The sequence below is a fragment of the Gambusia affinis genome, linkage group LG21, assembly GCF_019740435.1.
Source record: "Gambusia affinis linkage group LG21, SWU_Gaff_1.0, whole genome shotgun sequence".
Lineage (NCBI taxonomy): Eukaryota > Metazoa > Chordata > Actinopteri > Cyprinodontiformes > Poeciliidae > Gambusia > Gambusia affinis.
The window spans coordinates 9,077,838-9,097,105 of NC_057888.1; the positions used below are offsets into that span (position 1 = coordinate 9,077,838).

At 37.1% G+C, this 19,268-nt stretch overlaps 1 protein-coding gene across 29 annotated transcripts in view; it reads left to right on the forward strand.

The window, feature by feature from the left end:
- Positions 1-19,268, forward strand: part of si:ch211-285f17.1 (sickle tail protein homolog) — a 116,137-nt gene that overhangs the window by 85,240 nt on the left and 11,629 nt on the right. For 23 of the 29 annotated variants that reach the window (XM_044105274.1, XM_044105271.1, XM_044105261.1 and 20 more), the window contains 10 exons: positions 584-782; positions 2,348-2,441; positions 6,446-7,293; positions 9,004-9,108; positions 9,562-9,611; positions 11,398-11,540; positions 11,692-11,867; positions 16,459-16,589; positions 17,742-17,889; positions 18,290-18,785. In XM_044105274.1, coding sequence (XP_043961209.1) covers positions 584-782; positions 2,348-2,441; positions 6,446-7,293; positions 9,004-9,108; positions 9,562-9,611; positions 11,398-11,540; positions 11,692-11,867; positions 16,459-16,589; positions 17,742-17,889; positions 18,290-18,785 — 2,390 coding nt within the window. The remainder of the gene's footprint in view (positions 1-583; positions 783-2,347; positions 2,442-6,445; positions 7,294-9,003; positions 9,109-9,561; positions 9,612-11,397; positions 11,541-11,691; positions 11,868-16,458; positions 16,590-17,741; positions 17,890-18,289; positions 18,786-19,268) is intronic. The other 6 variants (XM_044105268.1, XM_044105286.1, XM_044105290.1 and 3 more) reach the window with 3 other exon arrangements.

A 19,268-nucleotide genomic window follows, 5' to 3' on the forward strand; every position in this document is an offset into this window, starting at 1 on the left:
CAAACAGCCCGGTTTTACTTATTAGATTGATACCAATATGTTAAAAAAAATTAAAAACATACACCAAAGCTGATGTTGGTGCCAATATATTGTGCATCTCTGGAAATTTCTTTGTTTTTTTCTGCCTATACTTTTGTACTGTAGTCCAAAACATGCATATCCACTATCACATTTGGCAGGTCCTGTTATACTGGCAGCTATATTAAACTTATATTTTTGTTAATCTTGTGCAAACATTGTCTCCAGATCCCTATATTCTGTCCCTTAGCTTTTACTGGATTACACTTTAAGCTTCGCAGTAGAACTTCAGTTAAAGACAGAGCGATTGTATCACAGCTTTTCAGTCTTGGTGTACAGTCATTAAGTTATCACCATCAGTAAAGACATTCTACTGCTTTCTAAATGGACAGTTTTTATAGTTTTGTAGCTTCATAAATGGATTACTTCCTCAAACCAAACCAAATTAAAAGTTGTGGGTTTCCTGTCATAAGAATAAATCAAATTATGCATTTTCATACTTGGAAACCACATCTGTTTTTGAGATCTTAATTTCATTCTAATTTCATTGCTCTTCTGTCCCTAGGTGTACTCTACCTGCAGTACGGCGATGAGACCAAACAGATCCGCATGCCGAATGAGATCACCAGCATCGATACAATCAGAGCTCTGTTTGTCAGTGCCTTCCCGCAGCAGCTCAACATGAAGATGTTGGAGTCACCCAGTGTTGCTGTCTACGTCAAAGACGACATGAGGAACATGTACTACGAACTCACTGATGTCAGGTAAGGAGTTCTGTTTGTATGTAAAATCAAGGAAAGAAATTACTAGGACAGTGTGTTAAATGAAAATATCTGTTCCTAACAAAAGGTCCTCAAGCAATTAGTGATATTCAGTTAGTTTTAACAAGATGCTGTGTCACATAATAAGCTAGTGTTAGCATTTCAGCACAGCTAGCTGCTTCAGGACGTTAGAACATTAGGAGTTTAAAACTCCGAAGCTAAACAGTTTCAACATTTGTGACTTTTTGCCCTCTGGAAATTATTTAATTGGATTATTTCTGTTGTGATCCTGTTAATAATTCAATAGTTAGCCTTTTTACACATTGCTGTAGAATCAGTGACTATTAATAAAATCAGACTCTCTAGCAATTCGGGATATGCTCAGTGTCCACGAGATGTCAAGCTCTCAAAAGGCAAACGTATATATCAGAGTATTTTTTTGTATCTGCTCGAAAAGTATTTAAGCCATACTGATGTTCTAGCTCACAATTTGTGAGTAAGAACATTACAGTTGAATTTACTGACAGCTACGCTCGGAAAAGTTAGGTTGTCACTTGGTGCATTAAACATCTGTAAACATCCAATCTCTGATTTTCAAATACACAAATTTTTTGACAAGTCAGAGATACAAATACAAAAAAAACCAGGAAGGATCAGTATAAATTAAGTTAACATTTTTATTGTTGCATTGAAAGCTCTGTCTCTTTAAAAAATTCACCCAGAACTACCCTAAGGAAATCTATTGCTCCAGTCACAAATCTTCCAGCCAAATTAGTCTGATTTCTGGCTCTTTTGTTCCTAGCTTCCTTTTTACAGGAAATGTCTCAAGGCAGGAAAACTTGCATCCTTTTCCCTTCCATGTTAAAATGAAAGTTATTTTGAATGTGGAGCAATGTGGCAACATGTCTCGAACAAACAGAGGACAACTTTTTTGGAAATCTTTTTGTCTTTTGTTCTCTCTTATGCAAAAGTTTTGCAAAACTTTAGGTTTGTTTATGCTTGGGGAAAAAACTTCAAAAGTATGGTGTTGTGTGGTATTCCATTTATGTGCACAGCAATGCAGATCGTATCTAAGAACATGTTTTATTTCTTCTTGTGGATTCATGGTATTAACTGGAAAAGTACATAAAAAATGCTGGAGATTTTCAGTGCAGAAATAAAAAGCAGAAACCAAGCTCCGAGACATAATAAACTTTGCCCTCTTGCTCTGCAGAGATCCTGCTCAAGAGAAGTGTGTACTTTGTGACTAATCCTTTATCAAGGTTGTAAAAAATTGTCTTGTGGTGCCTTAAGGTTGGTACAAGGTGCAACACACTTAGAGTGAGATCAGCACAAAGGAAATCACAGGTCTGCTTGACGTTTATGTAGATCAGCCGCATCTCAGAGAACTGTTAGTGGACATTTTTGTTAGAGAAAATGTCACTTGACGAAGGACTATCCGAGCCTCCGTCAGGGTATTTGCCGTTGGCTGAGAAGTTAAAGAGATCTAGGTTGAGGCAAGACCGGCCGTTCTCTGACGGGGATATGTGGGCCGCCTTCCTACCAACCAACACCTCCTTCCCTTACAGGAACATCACAGATCACTCTTGCCTCAAAGTGTACCACAAGGATCCCGCTCAGGCTTTCAGCCATGGACCTCGGCCTGCCAACGGCGATGCCAGGGTGAGTATGTCTCTTTTGTTCCAGCAGCTGAGAGGAGATGAATAGATCTGGTGCAATAAAAAAGCAGACTTTCCCTCTAGTTCTTAAACTCACATCCTGTTTGCAGTTGAGGGAAGGAATGTCCCCCTGGCTCTTGTTAATCTGTCTACAGGGGGGGGTTCTTTTTGTTCTCCCAGAGACCTTGCCTTATACGCTCTAGTGAAACTTTTTAGGGGACAATCCAACTCCATTCCTTGGACTATTTTTCTTACTCATGTCTTATCCCAATGTCAGCCTTAATCTCTTTCTCGATTTCTAATTCTACTGTTTATTTCCTGCTGATTTAGCAAAACCTAAGCTCAAAAAGCTATTTCCTCAAATATTCCTCCTCAATCTGTCTCTCTGTAATCCTCATGGCTCTTTATCTGACACTCTTGTTATTTCCTGCCTTCAACAGATTTACTGTTATTTCACTGGCAATATATCTTTAACCTTATCCATGAACTTGTTGCCACAAACCAGGCCTTATGTATCACACTGTTTTACAGAAATCTGGAAAAAAAGATGGATAGCAAAATATGAATGACACAATGTTGGTTTTGTAGACCCGACCTCAGTTGGTAGTATAAGTTTAAGTAAAAATGGAAAAAATATTAAATGTATGAGTAAATAAATACAACCTGACAATTTTTTTTTCTCAGTACCTATAAGATAGTAAAACACACCATAGAAAATTCTTACTAAATGCAGAAATTATAAAGAAGAAAAATAAATACTTAAATTTGTTGATAAATTAAATTCTGTCCAACATTGTGCAGTTTCTAGCACTGAGTTAGCAATCCAGAAGAGTGTTGTCCTCAACAGTTCTGTCATTGTTTAACAAACCAGCAGTTGGCATAAACTTTGAGGGTTGCGTAAGGCTGTGGGGAACTAGAGATTAAGTATAACCAAAGGAATTACTTTGTTGACATTTTATCCATTAATCCAAACCAATGTTGCTCTTTCTTAATAACGTTACTGTTGCAAGTTTGAAAACTAAAACAAAATTGCAATAGAAATTTATTATGGGACCTATAAAGATTTGAAATGACAAATGATGTGGAAATGCTACTGAAAAACTATGAAATGATCAGTCCTTGTATTGGTACCATTCATAATATTACAGGCGCAAATCCAATTCTTATGAAGATCATGAGTAGATCAAGTCTTAGTAAATATACTGTTGCACTGACCTGTATAGCTCTACTTATTGCCCATTGATCATGGTTGGGGCTTTAGTACAAACTGAATGGCATCAGATCTGTCCACCCAATTACTTCTACAACAACTTGTGTTGTTACTTAATGCCACTTTAACTTAAGCCTGTGAATCATTTCCTGGGTATCAACTTTGTTTTATTGCTGGTGAAATAGCAATATAATGCTTCATAATCACTGGTGCAAACTGCCTAGCAATAGGGAAAATTTTGTAATATTATTTGAAGACGAATAACCAAATATTTTAAAATACTAATATTTATTCAGATCACCTACTGCAAAGAAGTTTGCAAAACAAACAAGATTTTACAGACTTCTGTTGCCACCAGTAGTCTATGTCAGAGTTTTGTTATGTACACTGAAAACATATGCTTTGTAAACAAAACGTTAATTTTTGCCCAACTTCTGTTCGGCTTTTCCATTTTCATTAATGATATTGAAATGATAAATGTCTCACTTTATGTAATATCATTACTTCCAAACTCGAATCACTTTCTTACATCATTACAGTTATTTACACATTTACACACAGTGTGTCCATCCAGTGAAGCTTCTCTAAATGTTTACAATCTACTGCTTTACCACCACAGCTCAGCTCTTTATCTGTTTAGCTTGGCCTCCTGTGACTCTCTGCAGTTTGTGAATCAGTGTAGAAACCTTATCCAATGCTGACACGGCAAGAGACTGAAGCAGCTCTGTGTACACAAACCAAATAGGCAACCCGCACTACCGGAGGCTTAAGACCACAGTGGAAAAATAAGCCTGGGTGTTGGAGTTAGCTGTTTTCAACAAGACCCCTCGCATCAGTCTAATCTGGTTGTGCTTATTTTTCAAGCCGCTGCCTTGTCTTTTTTTTTATCTTAAAGCAGAAACTCATCCTTATTTTACAACAAAATATGTATATTTTAGGGATATTTTGAGATGGTTTTTTGGTAGTTTAGGGTTCTAGCATCTGTTTGAGATTGACAGAGAATTGCTTAATCCTTTCTGAATGTAGCTTTTTTAGAATATGAATTAATTTTTGCATCTATGCACCAATATTCAGAGAAAGTCAAGATTTTTTCTTCGTCAGGGTGTAAACTTTCAGAATAAAAGGTCATTTATGCTCTGCAGATCACCCTCATGATACTTTACGCAGGCTGTGCGAACTTTCTCTGTAAATATGTTTCTCATTTGTTGTCACAGCCAAGCATGAACTCTTTGTTACAGTTCACTTTCAGGAGTTGTTTTCCTCCACTTTGCGAAGCACACTGACTTTTGCACACACAAGAGTCACACCCATGTCATTGTTTTCTTCCCTACAACGATATGTCTCGGCGTGCTTGAATAAAACAGACAAAAACAACACTGCACCAAAAAGTGCTCAAAGAAAAACTGTCCCTGAAGTGTTTAAGAACTTCCACCAGGGCTTTTGACACATCTTGGCTTCTAGGTGTAACCTATGAGTCATACTTTGACGAAACAATAACTTATTTGTTTGACAGGAAGGAAAATGGAGTGAATCCAGATCTGCATGTGACACCTTCTTTCACAGTGTTGTCATACAAAGCATATCGCAAATCTTGAGGTTTTATTACTGTTTGTGCACTTGATATTAGTCTTGCTAGTTAATTTGTTCTTGAGAAAGCAAATTGTCTTGGGTTTGTAATACAGAGAGCGTTGTTACTTTTTTGTTTGGTATGTATCTAAACTATGGTATGTATTTGCAGCTGCAGGTTTGGATGTGAGCTAATGTGGCTAAAAGGTTTAACTTTTCGACTTTTCTTGATTGAAACAAAATTTGCACTCCAGACCTCACTTAAAACAAATTCTCATTGTAGAGAATACATTTATTCATATTAGTGGAAGTAATCCACACATTGTGCCCAACTAAACATGTTCAAACTGTTCTTTAGATTATTGATTAGATCACATCATGTGGTCCACTACAAAACCCAGATGTTAATCTTGACTCCAATTCTTAGTTTTGCTAACCAAATCTCAAAAGTAATTTCCTCAAAAGTCATTATAGGAAGCTGGTGTCATTTTTTCCTACATAACCCACTAATGTTTATTTAAGTTAGTAGGGCTAGCAATAGATGACAATGATTAGCTGACTGGTTAAACAGACATTGTTTGACAAAGCTCACTCTTTACTTTTTTCTGGTTCAATTTCTTCACCTCTAGGCTTTCAGAAAAAAGGCATAGAAAAAACTGTAAACAAGGCAATTCCATTAAGTGTGTCTAATTAGAGTGCTGTAAAAGCAGCAAGGTACATAAGGAATACATTGAAAAAAAGACTTTTCCTACATTAATTAAGTGCACAATTAAAAATTAATATTGGCATTTAAGAGAAAAGCCTAGGCTGAGCCTCTAGACTTACGACTTTGGCAACACTGTGTTTTACTTAATTGGTAGCCAAAGACAAACTATATAGATTTCTATCATAATTTCCATTCTACAAAGACAAGCATAAAAATGTATTTTTTAAAAACTTCATATTCTAAACACTGTCATGGATCAAAATACTTATCCAGGCAGAAAAGTAATTTTGCATTGCAATCTATTATAAATAATAGTTGAACAAATAAAACCCATATTGTATTCACCTTTAAGCTATTTGCTAATAAATGTCCATCAAAGGATTAACATTTATACCACCGCACCCTTTGTTTGCTCTTACTGGCTTAATTTCTTACTATCCAGGTATAAAACAGAATCGCTTTATTCGACAGGTCCTTTAAAGAGTCTTTTACATGACACAATAATAATGTTTTGGGATTTTTCCAGATGCACAACGAGATGGCACATGTCACCCGTGATGGTCAGCACCCTCTTAGACATCCACCTATGGGTCCTCCATCACACCATCCCCTGCAGGGAGCACTCCCACCTTCTCCCCACTCCATGCCACCATCCCCCTCCCGAATCCCATTTGGCCCACGTCAGAACTCTGTCCCTGGAAGCGCCACTATCCCAAGGGACCGGATGTCTAGTGTCAATCCTCCAACCCGGTCCGTCTCTCCTTGTCCCAGCGCTATACTGGAGAGACGGGACGTGAAGCCAGATCAAGACTTGGGTGGGAAAAGCCACACTCTAACTAGAGGGAATGAAGGTTTGTATGCAGATCCATATCTGCTCCAAGAGGGACGAATCAACATGACTGCAGGTCATGGGCAGCACGGCAGCCCTGGACTTGATGGTCCAGAACATGGCATGGGGGGATTTCACCGTGCCTCCATCCGCTCTGCAAGCTCTTATGGTGGGCCCAGTCCTACAGACTCTGTTGATCACTCTCCTTTGTATAGGCAGAAGTCTCGAAACAGTCAGTTGCCTACTTTGGGTTCCAAGACTCCTCCTCCGTCCCCTCACAGGATGACTGAGGTACGGATGATTGATATCCACAGCATGCCCCCTCATGGTGTACCACCTCATGGTGTTCCACCTCATGGTGTTCCACCTCATGCTGTCCCACCTCATGGTGTTTCCCTGGAGAGAGGCTCACCAGTGCGCCAGTCCTTCAGAAAGGAAGAAGTTGCAGGGGCTAAGCCCAGGAACAGCATGGGATCTCCTGTGGTCCCAGACCCTCAAGGTCACTCTCAAGGGCCCACTCCAACTCCAAATGACCAGGAGACACGGTAAGCAACTGAATCCTGGATGTTGCAGTCATTTAGCATGGGATTGTTTGTATTAGGATTAAAGCATAGCATGAGAGCATGTACTAATTCTGCATCACAATTTTACTTTCACCATACGCTGCTGAGCTCCTGTGACTGGCCATGTCTCTAATTCATCATCCACAACTAAAACCAAATATAACCTGTGTTCTCACTGTTCTTTAAGGTCCAAAAATTAGGTTATGCAGACTAATTAATTTTATACATGAGAGTACATAAACACAGATGAACGTTCTCAAGGCTTCTCTTCCATGGTGTCTGCAAGAACTTTATGCATATGGAAAATCCAGAAAAATATTGAACTGGCTTTACTCACTCTGTCAGTCAAACAAGATCAGAGATGACCATCTGGGAGACTTTAAACTTTCATTAGGAATGATCTTGCATATTTAAAATGAGCAGAGGAATTTGGGTGGAAAGAATTAAAGTTAACCTTCAGACAAAAACTTTATTGAGCTGCCGTCACGTTTATTCGTGTGCAATATTCTGCGTGAGACTGTAATTAGGACTTGACTGTGTGTCCATCTATTGTCAAAAGTAGCCACAACCACAGTCCACCCTGTGTCCTTAACTTGCCTCACATTCTTCTTAAGATAAATATTCTGAGCAGAAGACAAAAGTTGCTCACTTTTCCAAGCACGAACAATCTCATTGTATACTTTTGTGTTCCTTCTTCTGGTGTTATTATTTTCAGTTTTCATTTTTATTCTACTTTTGATGGCTAGCACAGTTGTTTTATTTAAGGAGAGTAAAACAGATGCTGTTTTTACCCTGTCTATTAATCTTTTTTTGGGTGGGTGGTGGAGGGGGTGCAGGATGCTAACTATGTTTTGGTGGTGTAAATAAAAAGTAGTGTTTGTACTTATTGAGTTGATTTGCATTTGTTATACTTATTAAATGCAAACTGTGTATATGTATAAATATTATATTTTTAGTTTTTATAGAAAAATATACACCATCACTAAAAGTATGATTGTAAAACAAAATCTGGAATAGTTTATCAAATCATATGAGCTACAAGCTACAATCAGATGTTTCAATCAAATGTTTGTGATTTTGCAAGTGATTTTTTTAAGTGTATTAAGGAGTAGGGATTGTTTTCACATATTAAATAATTGTAAGGCTATTTTTATTTAATATGTAATGATGAGATATTTGCCACCAAATCAAATATATATATATATATATATATATATATATATATATATATATATATATATATATATATATATATATATATATATATATAATTTTGTATATTCATACAAAATCCATCCATTTATCTTTTATTTACCTGTTTAGGGTCATAGGTGAGGTTTGGAGCCTATCCCAGCATTTGCTTTGTGAGAGGTGTTTGTTCACCTTGAGGAGTGTGCCAGCTACTCATAGGGCAACACAAAGACACACAGTCTACTTGAGTCTAAAATAATAAAGAAAGAATTTCCACTATGTTTCTACTATTTCACTTTTTTTATTATTATTTTACTGACTCACCAGAAACAGAAGACATAAGCAGTAATATTTACTCTGAGATATTCGCAAGTCAATTTTGAAAACAATGTTCAGTAAGCAATAATACAAAACAAACTATTGTGTTAAGAGCGTTCGTAATTAGCTGCTTTGTGTTAGTGCAAGATTTAACATAAGTAGCATTTTTTAATGTTTCTGCAGAGAGCGAATGAAGTTTATGGAGCAACAGATTACCAGCTTGACTGGTCTTGTTCATCATGTACTTTTAAAGGCTCCAAACTCTAGTGGCAACAAGGAGTCTCAAAGGTAAGCAAGTCCATTATAGAAGAGAGTGAGATCCCAGAGAAAGTAAAAAATTATTAGTGATTCAATAAAGGAAAGGAAGGATCAATGGTCTGAAGAAATATTCAAAAGTAAAAATGATTCGACTGATTTTAAAGTTGGTCTCTATGTATTGATGTTTATGGTTTTGGCTGCATTTAGACTCTTTGCATTATGATCCTCTGTTTTAATGTGTACTTGAAACTTAGAGTACAGCCTATGTGAATGCAGTAATTTAATAAGTTTCTATGAATGTCATTAAGCTTAACAACATTAACACCAGCTTTACCCTCTGGTATAACTTCTCATACTTTCTTAATGTATTCATCATTACTAATGTAACTTGTAATGTAACTAATGTAACTGTAAACTTTTTTTCAATATTTTTTGTGTATGTGTCAAAATCCTGCTCTAATGGGGGGGTTTTTCTGCCTGCAGCGAGAGAACACCAAATACTTCATCTCCAGCTCACAGCACACCTAGTTCAGGTTGGTATTACTGTAATTCCCCTTATCCTTCTTTTTTTCTAATTCTCTTCTATCTTTTAATACCAAAATATCTTGTGCAGACAAGACCACACATAGGCAACTGTCAACAGGCTGCAATGAGCAAAGTGTGGGGGGAGTGGAAAAAAAGACAAAGTTGAGCTTCTTTTGCTTGTCATCAGCTTATATTTCCTCTCAATACATCCAGTTTAATTTGAAGTAAGAGGCAGGAGACTGCAGAGCTCACTCCAACTCCTCAAAGCACTTCTTAAAACAAGATGCTGTTAGTTTCTAAGCCTGCCAAGATGATTCAGTGATCCAATCTATGCTCTTCAGCCCCCTGCCACCTCATCTGTGTTGAAGGAAAGATTCACAAATGCCACCGCCAGTGGCAGAGCAAAACATAGCACTGTTTGTGTACTTGAAAAGTTTATCAAAAGACAAAAACTTTTTTAAATATCTAAAACAGTACCAGTTTGTTTTTTGAATAAACATAATAACATTTTAGCTGAGACTAAAACACAGGACACATACATTAGTATGTGTCCTTTTTTGATGCGAGTTATTTCTTGAAGCCAAACAAAGGCAGCAGTTTGAATTGTAACTTGTATTTCAGGTCAGGGCAACTATCAGGTGGACACATGGGAAGGTCATATCCAGCTCTTCCAAGTAAATTACCCCTAATAAAATGATAACCAAAAGAGTAATAAAGAGGCATACATAGCACATTTGTGCATTTTGATTCAATTCGCAATTACAAATGATCATATTAGCAACATATTGCCACTATCTATTAACTACAGTTATGTCCATTTGTGGGTTATTTTGTTAAATTTAGAATTTTATTTGTGCAATATTTAGATTAACAATTAACAATTTAGCAGACACTTTACAGCAAAAAGCACAACGTATTTTTATTTTTTTTTTATATACTTCTAACTAAATGCAGGTTGAAAATATTCAAAATTACCATCTAAAACTCTGTCCAACAAATGTAACAGAAGAATTTCACTAAACCCTGCTGGGACATAAACTGGAACCACGTGTTTTGGGACAGATAAGACAAAGCTTTTCAGCAACAAATACTCTAGGTGTGACGAGTGTGAAATAAAGAATGAGATGTGGAAAATTCCTTAAGCAGGAGAGGATCTGTCATGCTGCAGGTCTGCTTCTTTTCCAGAAGCCCTGGGAATCTTCTTAGAATGAATTGTATCATAAACTAAAATGGAAAATTTAAATAAAAAATATTCCAGAATCTGCTAGTAAATTGAAAATTGGTCCTCATTGGGTCTTTCAACAAGATAATGATCCCTAAGAATTGGCCAAATTACCCAGAAATGGCTCACCAGACACTTAATAACTGTTCTTCAACGACTATTAAAGTCCTCAACTTTTCCAATAGAAAACCTGTAGAGTTGAGCTCAAAAAAAAAAAAAAAAGCATTAGAAAGTATACAGGATTCTAAGTGTTCTATATGGTCTAAGCTGTGTGAAATGCTCAAGTTGCCTTTCTGGGAAAAGGGGGTTGTACAAAATGTTAACAGCAGGGGTGCTAGTACTTGCAGTATATATGGTTTCACGTCAAACAAAATATATACAATCTTCATAAAAACTAGAGTATTTAAATGGTTTCAGCTTTCCCTTTTATTTCAGGGAAAATATTAAAGAAAAGTTCATACATTGTCGACTGTGTGGTTTACTGGTGCATTTGTGCTCATTTTAAAGGCCAAAAGCTTTGCCGGAAATGATGAAAATGTTTATAACGTATTCTTTTTCTTTCTTTGCCCCAGCAGGTGGATCTACTATCTTGGTTCCTAAAACAAGTTCAGCCCCACCAGACAAGAACTTATCTCCACTCAAAGTGAATCTCATGCAGTTCAGACAGAATGTTTCTGACCTCAGGATACAACTTCATCAGATGAGACAGTTGCAGGCAAGAACTCCATCTCCTTTTACCTGATCTATACTGTTCTGGTTAAATTTCAGACTTGAACTTGTTTGCACACATCTGACCATACACACATCTTAAAGGCTTCATGCTGGAGTCCTCTGATATCTTGTTTTACTGTGTATATCCCCTCCAGGTCCAGAACCAGGAGGTTTTACGGGTGCAGCTGAAGCGGGCAGAGCAGGAAATTAGTATTAAACTCACAGAGGCTATGCGGCGGGTGGAAGACCCTGTCCAGAGGCAGAGAGCTGTGGTAGAGGAGGACAGGCACAAGTACTTGGGTCTGGAGGAGCGTGTTCTTGTACAGCTCAGGTAAGATTATAAAATAAAATTAAACACAATTCACATTTTAATTTCTGATAAGATTTACATATTATTTATGGTGTATTAGATGGATCAAATAAACTATTTGCAAATTTTTTTGTACCTTTTTAATATTTTAATTTTTTGATTATATGAGAATGTGTTAAGCTTTGAAAAAGACTACTTCTTGCCTTTAAAATATTGCATGTTTAATATTGTTGATCAAGTATAAAGAAAATAATTCACAACACCTATATTTTGCTCCTTTAAGTAAGAAAAGGGACCTAAAGTACTTTTCACTTGTAGCTTTTGACCCACTGTGAAAAACATTTGAACACAACTGATTTATGTGTCAGAATGACCCAAATCTAATTAAGAATCTGTGGCAAGAATATAGATGCTTTACTTGCTGTAATTGCGGCAAGAGATGGTTACAAAGTGTACAAGGCTTTTCAGATTTTATTTTTTCATTTTCTCTTCACAGTTCTTCCTACTTTGTATTGGTCACATAAAATCCCATTTAAATTCATTGAGGTTTTTAGTTGTAATGTGGTAAAATGTGCCCAGTTGGTTTGCGCCACACTTTCTCACTGACATGCTGCACTTTCATAAACCAGTCAGCTACTTCTAGAAATCCCACAGAGTAGGTTAACAACCAGAGGTGACTGAGCCTTTTGGAAAACACCCTCAAGGTATTAGAGCAGCTTGCTATAGCACATTAGATCTGCTGTATTTTGCTATTTTTTAAATCTTCTCTAAAAATCTTTGTGTCATTGTGCTTTTAACATGGTTGAGCTTCTGCTCAACTATGGAAAATTCCATTTTCAGCTACTATCACTTTTAACCCTATTTTGCACAATAATGTTGTCATTGTTCAATAAAACATTAGTTGTGTACTTCCTCGTTATCTATTAAGTAATTTGGTCAGCTTTTTGTTTTAAACATGCCTTCTTGTAAAGCTGAAGGCACGTTTACACGATTATAAGACACTTTGTAAGTGTCTTTTAAAGCATTCATAAGACACTTTAACTTGCAACCTGCATGTTCAACTAGCCATAAACTCATTTCAATAAATTAGGACCTATAAACTGGCAATGTTTGAAAAATGTTATCAACATTCTAATTCAGTAAAATTAAAATAAAATTTCACTCCAGAAAAATCACCATGTTTTAAGGTGTAAAGCTAAAATAATGTGCTTAACCATCTAAACATGGAACAAGAGCTAGAGGTACTTCTGCCTTTTTTTTTTTTTTTCTTTTGCATAGTGTATCTAATTTAAATTCCTTTATGGAAGTCATTAAGAGTACATCCTCAGAGCCAACACTGAATCATCCTTGGATGGCACAGAAGTGCTTTAGCATACTGGGCAAGGTAATACTATCTTCCAGACAGCATCTTTTTCAAGGAATGCATGGATATTTCAGTAAGATAATCTCAAACCAATCATTGAAAACCTGGAAAAGCACAACTCTATGATAGAATGTCAAGGTGCTGAAGTAGTTGAGCTGCTGTCCTGTCAGCCGTTCAGTAGGTATTAACCAAATTTTGCCTTCAGCTCCTAAAATATGTTGCTTGTTTTTTAAAAAAAAAAAAAGACTGATGCAACACAATGAGAACCCTACCACATTTTAAACCTTTAGAAGTGGCTTGGGTAAATAGCAGTTCAAAATAAGCCCAAATTAAACACAAGTTGCGTTGTGTCTGCATCAAAGGCTTTTACAAGTCTTCGAGCAGAGAGCAGACACACCCGTGCAGCTCCAATCAGCGCTGCTCCATTTGCAGGAAATCCCCCAGAAGGTTTCATCTTCCTCAGCTCACCTGAGCCATTCAGTCTTGTACTCTTAAACAAGCCACACCCTCAAAACCCTCTTCAGCTCAGGTTTTTACAGGCAAGTTGTGCCTGGGCTTCTGTGGCTCCAAAGAACAATAAGGTAATTACTGACTACCCTGCTCTTATTTTAATTCACTTGCCTCTTCATGCCAACAGGGATCCCTAATTAAATCCTTTTTATTTGGATGTGTTTGCAATGCAAGGACAAACAGTTCTGTATTTAATCAGCACAGAGCCTTTGAAACTTATTCATAGCTCTTGAACGTTTCCACATTTTATTATGTTACATCTACAAACCACAATGTAATTTCTTGGGAATTTTTTGTCACATAATCTTAATGCAGATGGAAATTTGTTTTTTGTTTTTTTATTCTTATAAATATTCAATGCAACCACCTACCTTGTAGTAAGTAGTCCACTTGTGACATGGCAATCCACCTAAATTGACAGATGGGGCAAGCAGAGCAATAATCAGAAAGGCACCCAAAAGGCCTGTGGTAACCCTGGAGGGGCTTCTTAAATTGGGGCAAAACCAATAAGTAGTGGAGAATTCCACCCTTATTTCTAAACATATATAATTTAAAAATGACACTCCGCTGTTTGGCAAAACAGTTGATAAGTAACATATATATATATATAGAGAGAGAAAAATCTGTACTTTGCACTGTAAATCATAGAAATTTTACTACATAGGGAGAAAGAGTCATTCCATGCAACATGGAACCCTAACATGGATCTGGTCCATGCAGATATATTACAATTACTGTCTTTTAGTAATGTATAATATGTTCTTTAGTGATCAACTACAGCAGCAGGGCAGCTTGCACTTCTCTGATTTTTGCTTCGCTATTTAGTAGCAAACAGATTAACATTTCCCTGCATTAATTCATACCACTGTAGACGGAGTGTTGTGGGATTCACAATTTTGTATTTGGGAAGTGTATTTTGATGAACCAACAGAACACCATCACTGGGCTGTTCATGCTCGTGACGCTACTTTTTAAACCAATGGCGTTGGTTTCATATTTCAATGCTACAGATTCAGGAGCTTAACTGGCATTTATAAGTTCCTCTGAAACATCGGTGTCTCAAATGAACCCCTTTGGATAATTATTTTGTCTAGTATTAATTATACTATGATATTGATTACTTTGACTGCCATAGTCTGGTCAAATTAAACCAAAATTAGACTTTTTTCCTACATGCAAAACACTGTGACTCAAAAGTGCAAACCAACCTGAATACAAAACATCTATTGTGACACTTGGTGACACCAGCTGTAAGGATGCTAATCCTTAGTAGGGACTGGGTAGCTGGTCAAAGTTAATGGGAAGTTGGATGGAATTAAATACACAGAGAAAACCTGTTAGAGGCTGTAAAAGCCTAGTGACAAGGATTTTCCATTGACCAGGACAAAGACCCTAAATAAACAATGAAACAGTTCAGATTAAAGCCCCGCCAGTTGGAATTGCCCAGTGAAATTCAAGACCTAAATCCAATTGAAAATCAGTGGCAGGGCTAAAATAGGTTTATATATTCTCTCCGTCCAGTCTGACTGGGCTTAACCTATTATTGCAATAAAATCGACAAATATTTAGTCTTTTAGTAAAAGGTGGTTTTACAAAGCATTGACTTTGGGTTCTAAACACATTTACACACTGTGCTTTTCAGATTTCTATGTACAATTTAACTTCACATTTATGCAGTACTTTATTTTGATGTTAGAAAAAAAAACTTCAAGTTTTTGGTTGCCATTTGAAAAATTGGGAAAAAATTAAATAGTTATATATTTACATATTCTGTTTATTTACTACACTTTCTATCACTGGACTTACGGTGCCTTAAATAGGGTGTGATAATTAGGACTGTTTTACTTCAGGGTGAGCCGAAAACTGCAGTTTGAAACGCTCACTTTTTACTTATTTCTCTCTTAAAATGTTTTAAAAATAAAGAAATGAGTCTTGTAAAAAATAACTCAAAATGTTGCCAGTGTAATAAGTACAGTTTACGGGAGAAGGGTTAAAGCAAGAAGAAAGAGAAAACTTTTAGGCACATTATGGCAAAACATTGATACAAAAGAGAAATCTGTTTTCCCAGCTACAATTTCCATGACTCCTCTCACCAGCTGGCCTTGGCATAGCTGGGCATTCAACTCACTGTCCCCATTGGGGAGCTCCACAAAAGGGTGTATCTCAAGGGTACGTGACCACAATGAAACGCCATTTTAGCAGTTCTCATGCAAACCAACTTCTCACACAATGTTATCGTTCAGCACATTTCCCCTTGGATTTAGTTCCTTTCTTTAAGAGTTTTCTGAAATGGCTTGGTGAAACATTTTCAATGTGAGGAGTTGCCATCTCACAAATAAGCCCTCAATCAGTGGCTAAACATTTGTGATATTGGAATTGGACTTGGTTAAGTCAGATCAAAGCAATAATTATAGTGTGGAAGTTGCTTTTAATGGTGGGTGATGATTATTGTCAATATTCTGAACATGTTATAGACTCAATTTGCTATTTTCTTTTCTAAGAATTATGCTCTCCTCTGTACCCCTACTGTAGTGAGATAAGTTACTGCTCCATGCCCCCTGGTGTTTGCTAAGTGTATATACTACACAACTATTTATTATTTATTTCTTTTTTCCCAAATGGTACAGCAGAAACTCACAGCACAAAAAGTGTATATATTCATGAACTATTTAGATGAATGGGGAAAAAATATTTTAGCTTTTATCATTTAATGAATTATTTATATTGTTGTTTCTGCAGTGAGCTGGAGCAATATGTAGCATCTCTGCAACAAGATTCAGCAACAACAACCAGGGTGGTGACCTTAAAGGATGTAGAGGAGGGAGCAGTAACTCTGAGGAAGGTGGGAGAGTCTCTGGCCGGTCTTAAAGGTAAGATGACAAAAAAAAAATACAAAGGGCATTGCAGTTCCTTTTAGCCACAGTCTAGCAGAAATATTAATCAACAGATGAGTTTACCAGCAATTGTAGGACTAAAACATTCCCAGGCAGTAGCTAGCAATACCTGACTACTAACTGTAAGTTAGTGACTCTTGTTGGAAAACTTTTTCAAATTGGACTTTCCTAAAAAAAAAATTTCTCCCCTCCAGGTGGTCTTTTGTGGGCTCTAGTGTGCCTTATATGAAAGTAGGCTGACAGGAATGAGAAATGAGTCCTTCATTTTGAAGCACTTATGCCCAATGTATATTTTAAATATCTATACCCAAAGTACATTTCCCCGGCGACATGCGGCAAATGTCGCTGGGAATCGATGAGGACTCAAGGCCTCCAAATGTGGGTCGCGCTTCGCCACCACAGCACGCCTCGACTTTGCTAAATATTAATAATAATAAATTAAAATGAGCAATCATGGAATGAACTGACTTTATATAGATTGTTTCCAATTGGATAATATCTGAAATGAACAGGGCTGGTTTAGATGTGCAGAGTATTCATTACTAGTATTGAGCTGAATTGTATACAACTGAATTTCTGTTGGAGGCGTTATCTTCCCTTCTGTTTCTTGTTGGATTGGGTGTCTTTAATTTGCTTTACTTTTATTGAACTGAACTGAACTGAACTGAACTGAACTGATCTGAACTGAAAGTAAATAAATTTAACTGAGCTGAGCTAGCAGTTGGCAAATCAAGTTCAATTCAACTGATCTGAATAGTTTTGGACAGAATTTAATTTATTTATATTAAACTGAAATCAACCAGAACAAAATGAATGAAACTTAATTGAATAAATTAACCTGAATTGAATAGAAATAAGTTAATTTAACTGATCTGGGCTGAATTGCACAAAATTATAATAAAAGGCATTACATTGAATTAGTTTAAACTGAATCTAGATGCACTGTGTTAAATTAGATTGAAATGGAATTTAATTGATTCAAGAGGAGCCAAGTTAAGAAAACATAATCACCATGATAGATATCATCATGCTAATCTGTAACACTGATACTTTTCTTTGTGCATAATATTCCTACAATTAAAAAGTAAAAAAAAAATCTTTACATTTTTCTTATCTTTGTTTCCTCAGGAGAGTTCCCAGCCCTGCAAACCAGAATGCGAGCTGTGCTCAGAGTGGAGGTGGAGGCTGTTAAATTTCTGAAGGAAGAGCCTCACAAACTTGACAGCATGCTAAAACGGGTCAAGAGCCTGACCGATACTCTCAGCAGCCTGAGAAGGTAGGAGGAAAATGCAGCTGAAGTAGGAATGAGGTGAACAGGTATTCCTGGAGTATACCGTGAGTGTGTGAGGGGGCAATTCAAGATTAAATCAAAAAGACCTCCACAGAGCTCCTCAAAGAAGTCTGATGTGTGGAGATTGTGCTGTTTGATTATACTGCCTCTGTGCCATCAAAGAGGTCACTCTGTGTGAATCCAGGATTCATCTAGGTTTTCTTTCATCACCTTCAGTGAACCGATAAGCGAATTAACTTGGTGGACATTGTAGCACCTCATTTCCATTTAAAAATGTCACATATACCAAGCTCAGTCTTGGCTTTTTGCTCACCCGTGAATTGCATCTTTAAAAAGAAGATCTTCACACTTTTTTCAATTCAAATACCATTTCCTTCCTCTGCAGATATGCAACCGAAGGCTCTCAGAAGGGAGTAGATATTTCCACCAATGCCTCAGTAGGTGTCAACCACACAAAAGCTGCAGAAACCGCTGTAGAAGCTCCATCAACATCAGTTCAGCTCGCCTCTTCCTCAGCTCCACCAGAGGCACAGAGCTCCACCGTAAGATCAGAGGTGATGCCCTCCTCCCCAGTGGTCATCCATCATGTCCAGAGTTCTCCAGTTCACATACAGCAGTCCCAGCAATCTGCAGCCCTCATAGCTCAGCCCAGTCCTCCCCTTACCCCTAGCCCTACTCAGATTCCCAGTCCTAACCTGAGTAAGCCTCAAGACTGGGAATCTCCAAAAGGGTCGGTCTCAGATCCATCAAGTCCTGCTCGCCTCAAGAAGATTCATGGGAATCTGGTGAATAATGGCAACAGCGCTCCTCATCAGGATCTTGTAATAGAGGAGCTCCAGAACACCAAGGAGAAAAACAAAAACAGAGTTATTTCCATTGAGGTATTTTTAGCTCTTTTTCATATTTTACAGATTACAACCTTTTCGCATTTTGTCACATAATAGTCCCAGCCTCAATTGTATTTTATAGTGATTGTGTTTGTCTTACAAGTCATACTTGACTTGTAAAACAGAAGAAAAAGAGTATTTGATATTCAATTTTGGCTTGTCTTGTTTTCATTTCTATCACTCAAAAACTCCTAGATCTAGTGCAACCATCATGAATAATTTCATCATGAACACAGCTGTTCTTTGAAGACCTTGAATGCTTCTGAGAGAATATTGATAAGTAAACAGCATCAGGAAAACCAAGGAACACAGCAGACAAGTCAGAAATAATGTGGATATTTTAAATCAGGGTAAGCAGGGTCTCCCCTGGTCTATTATAAGCCTGGCAGGCAACCAAGCTTTACTTGCGGCCCCACCAGGCTTGATAAAAATATTTGGACACTTTAGTTAGGATGAAACCACTGACATTTATTATAA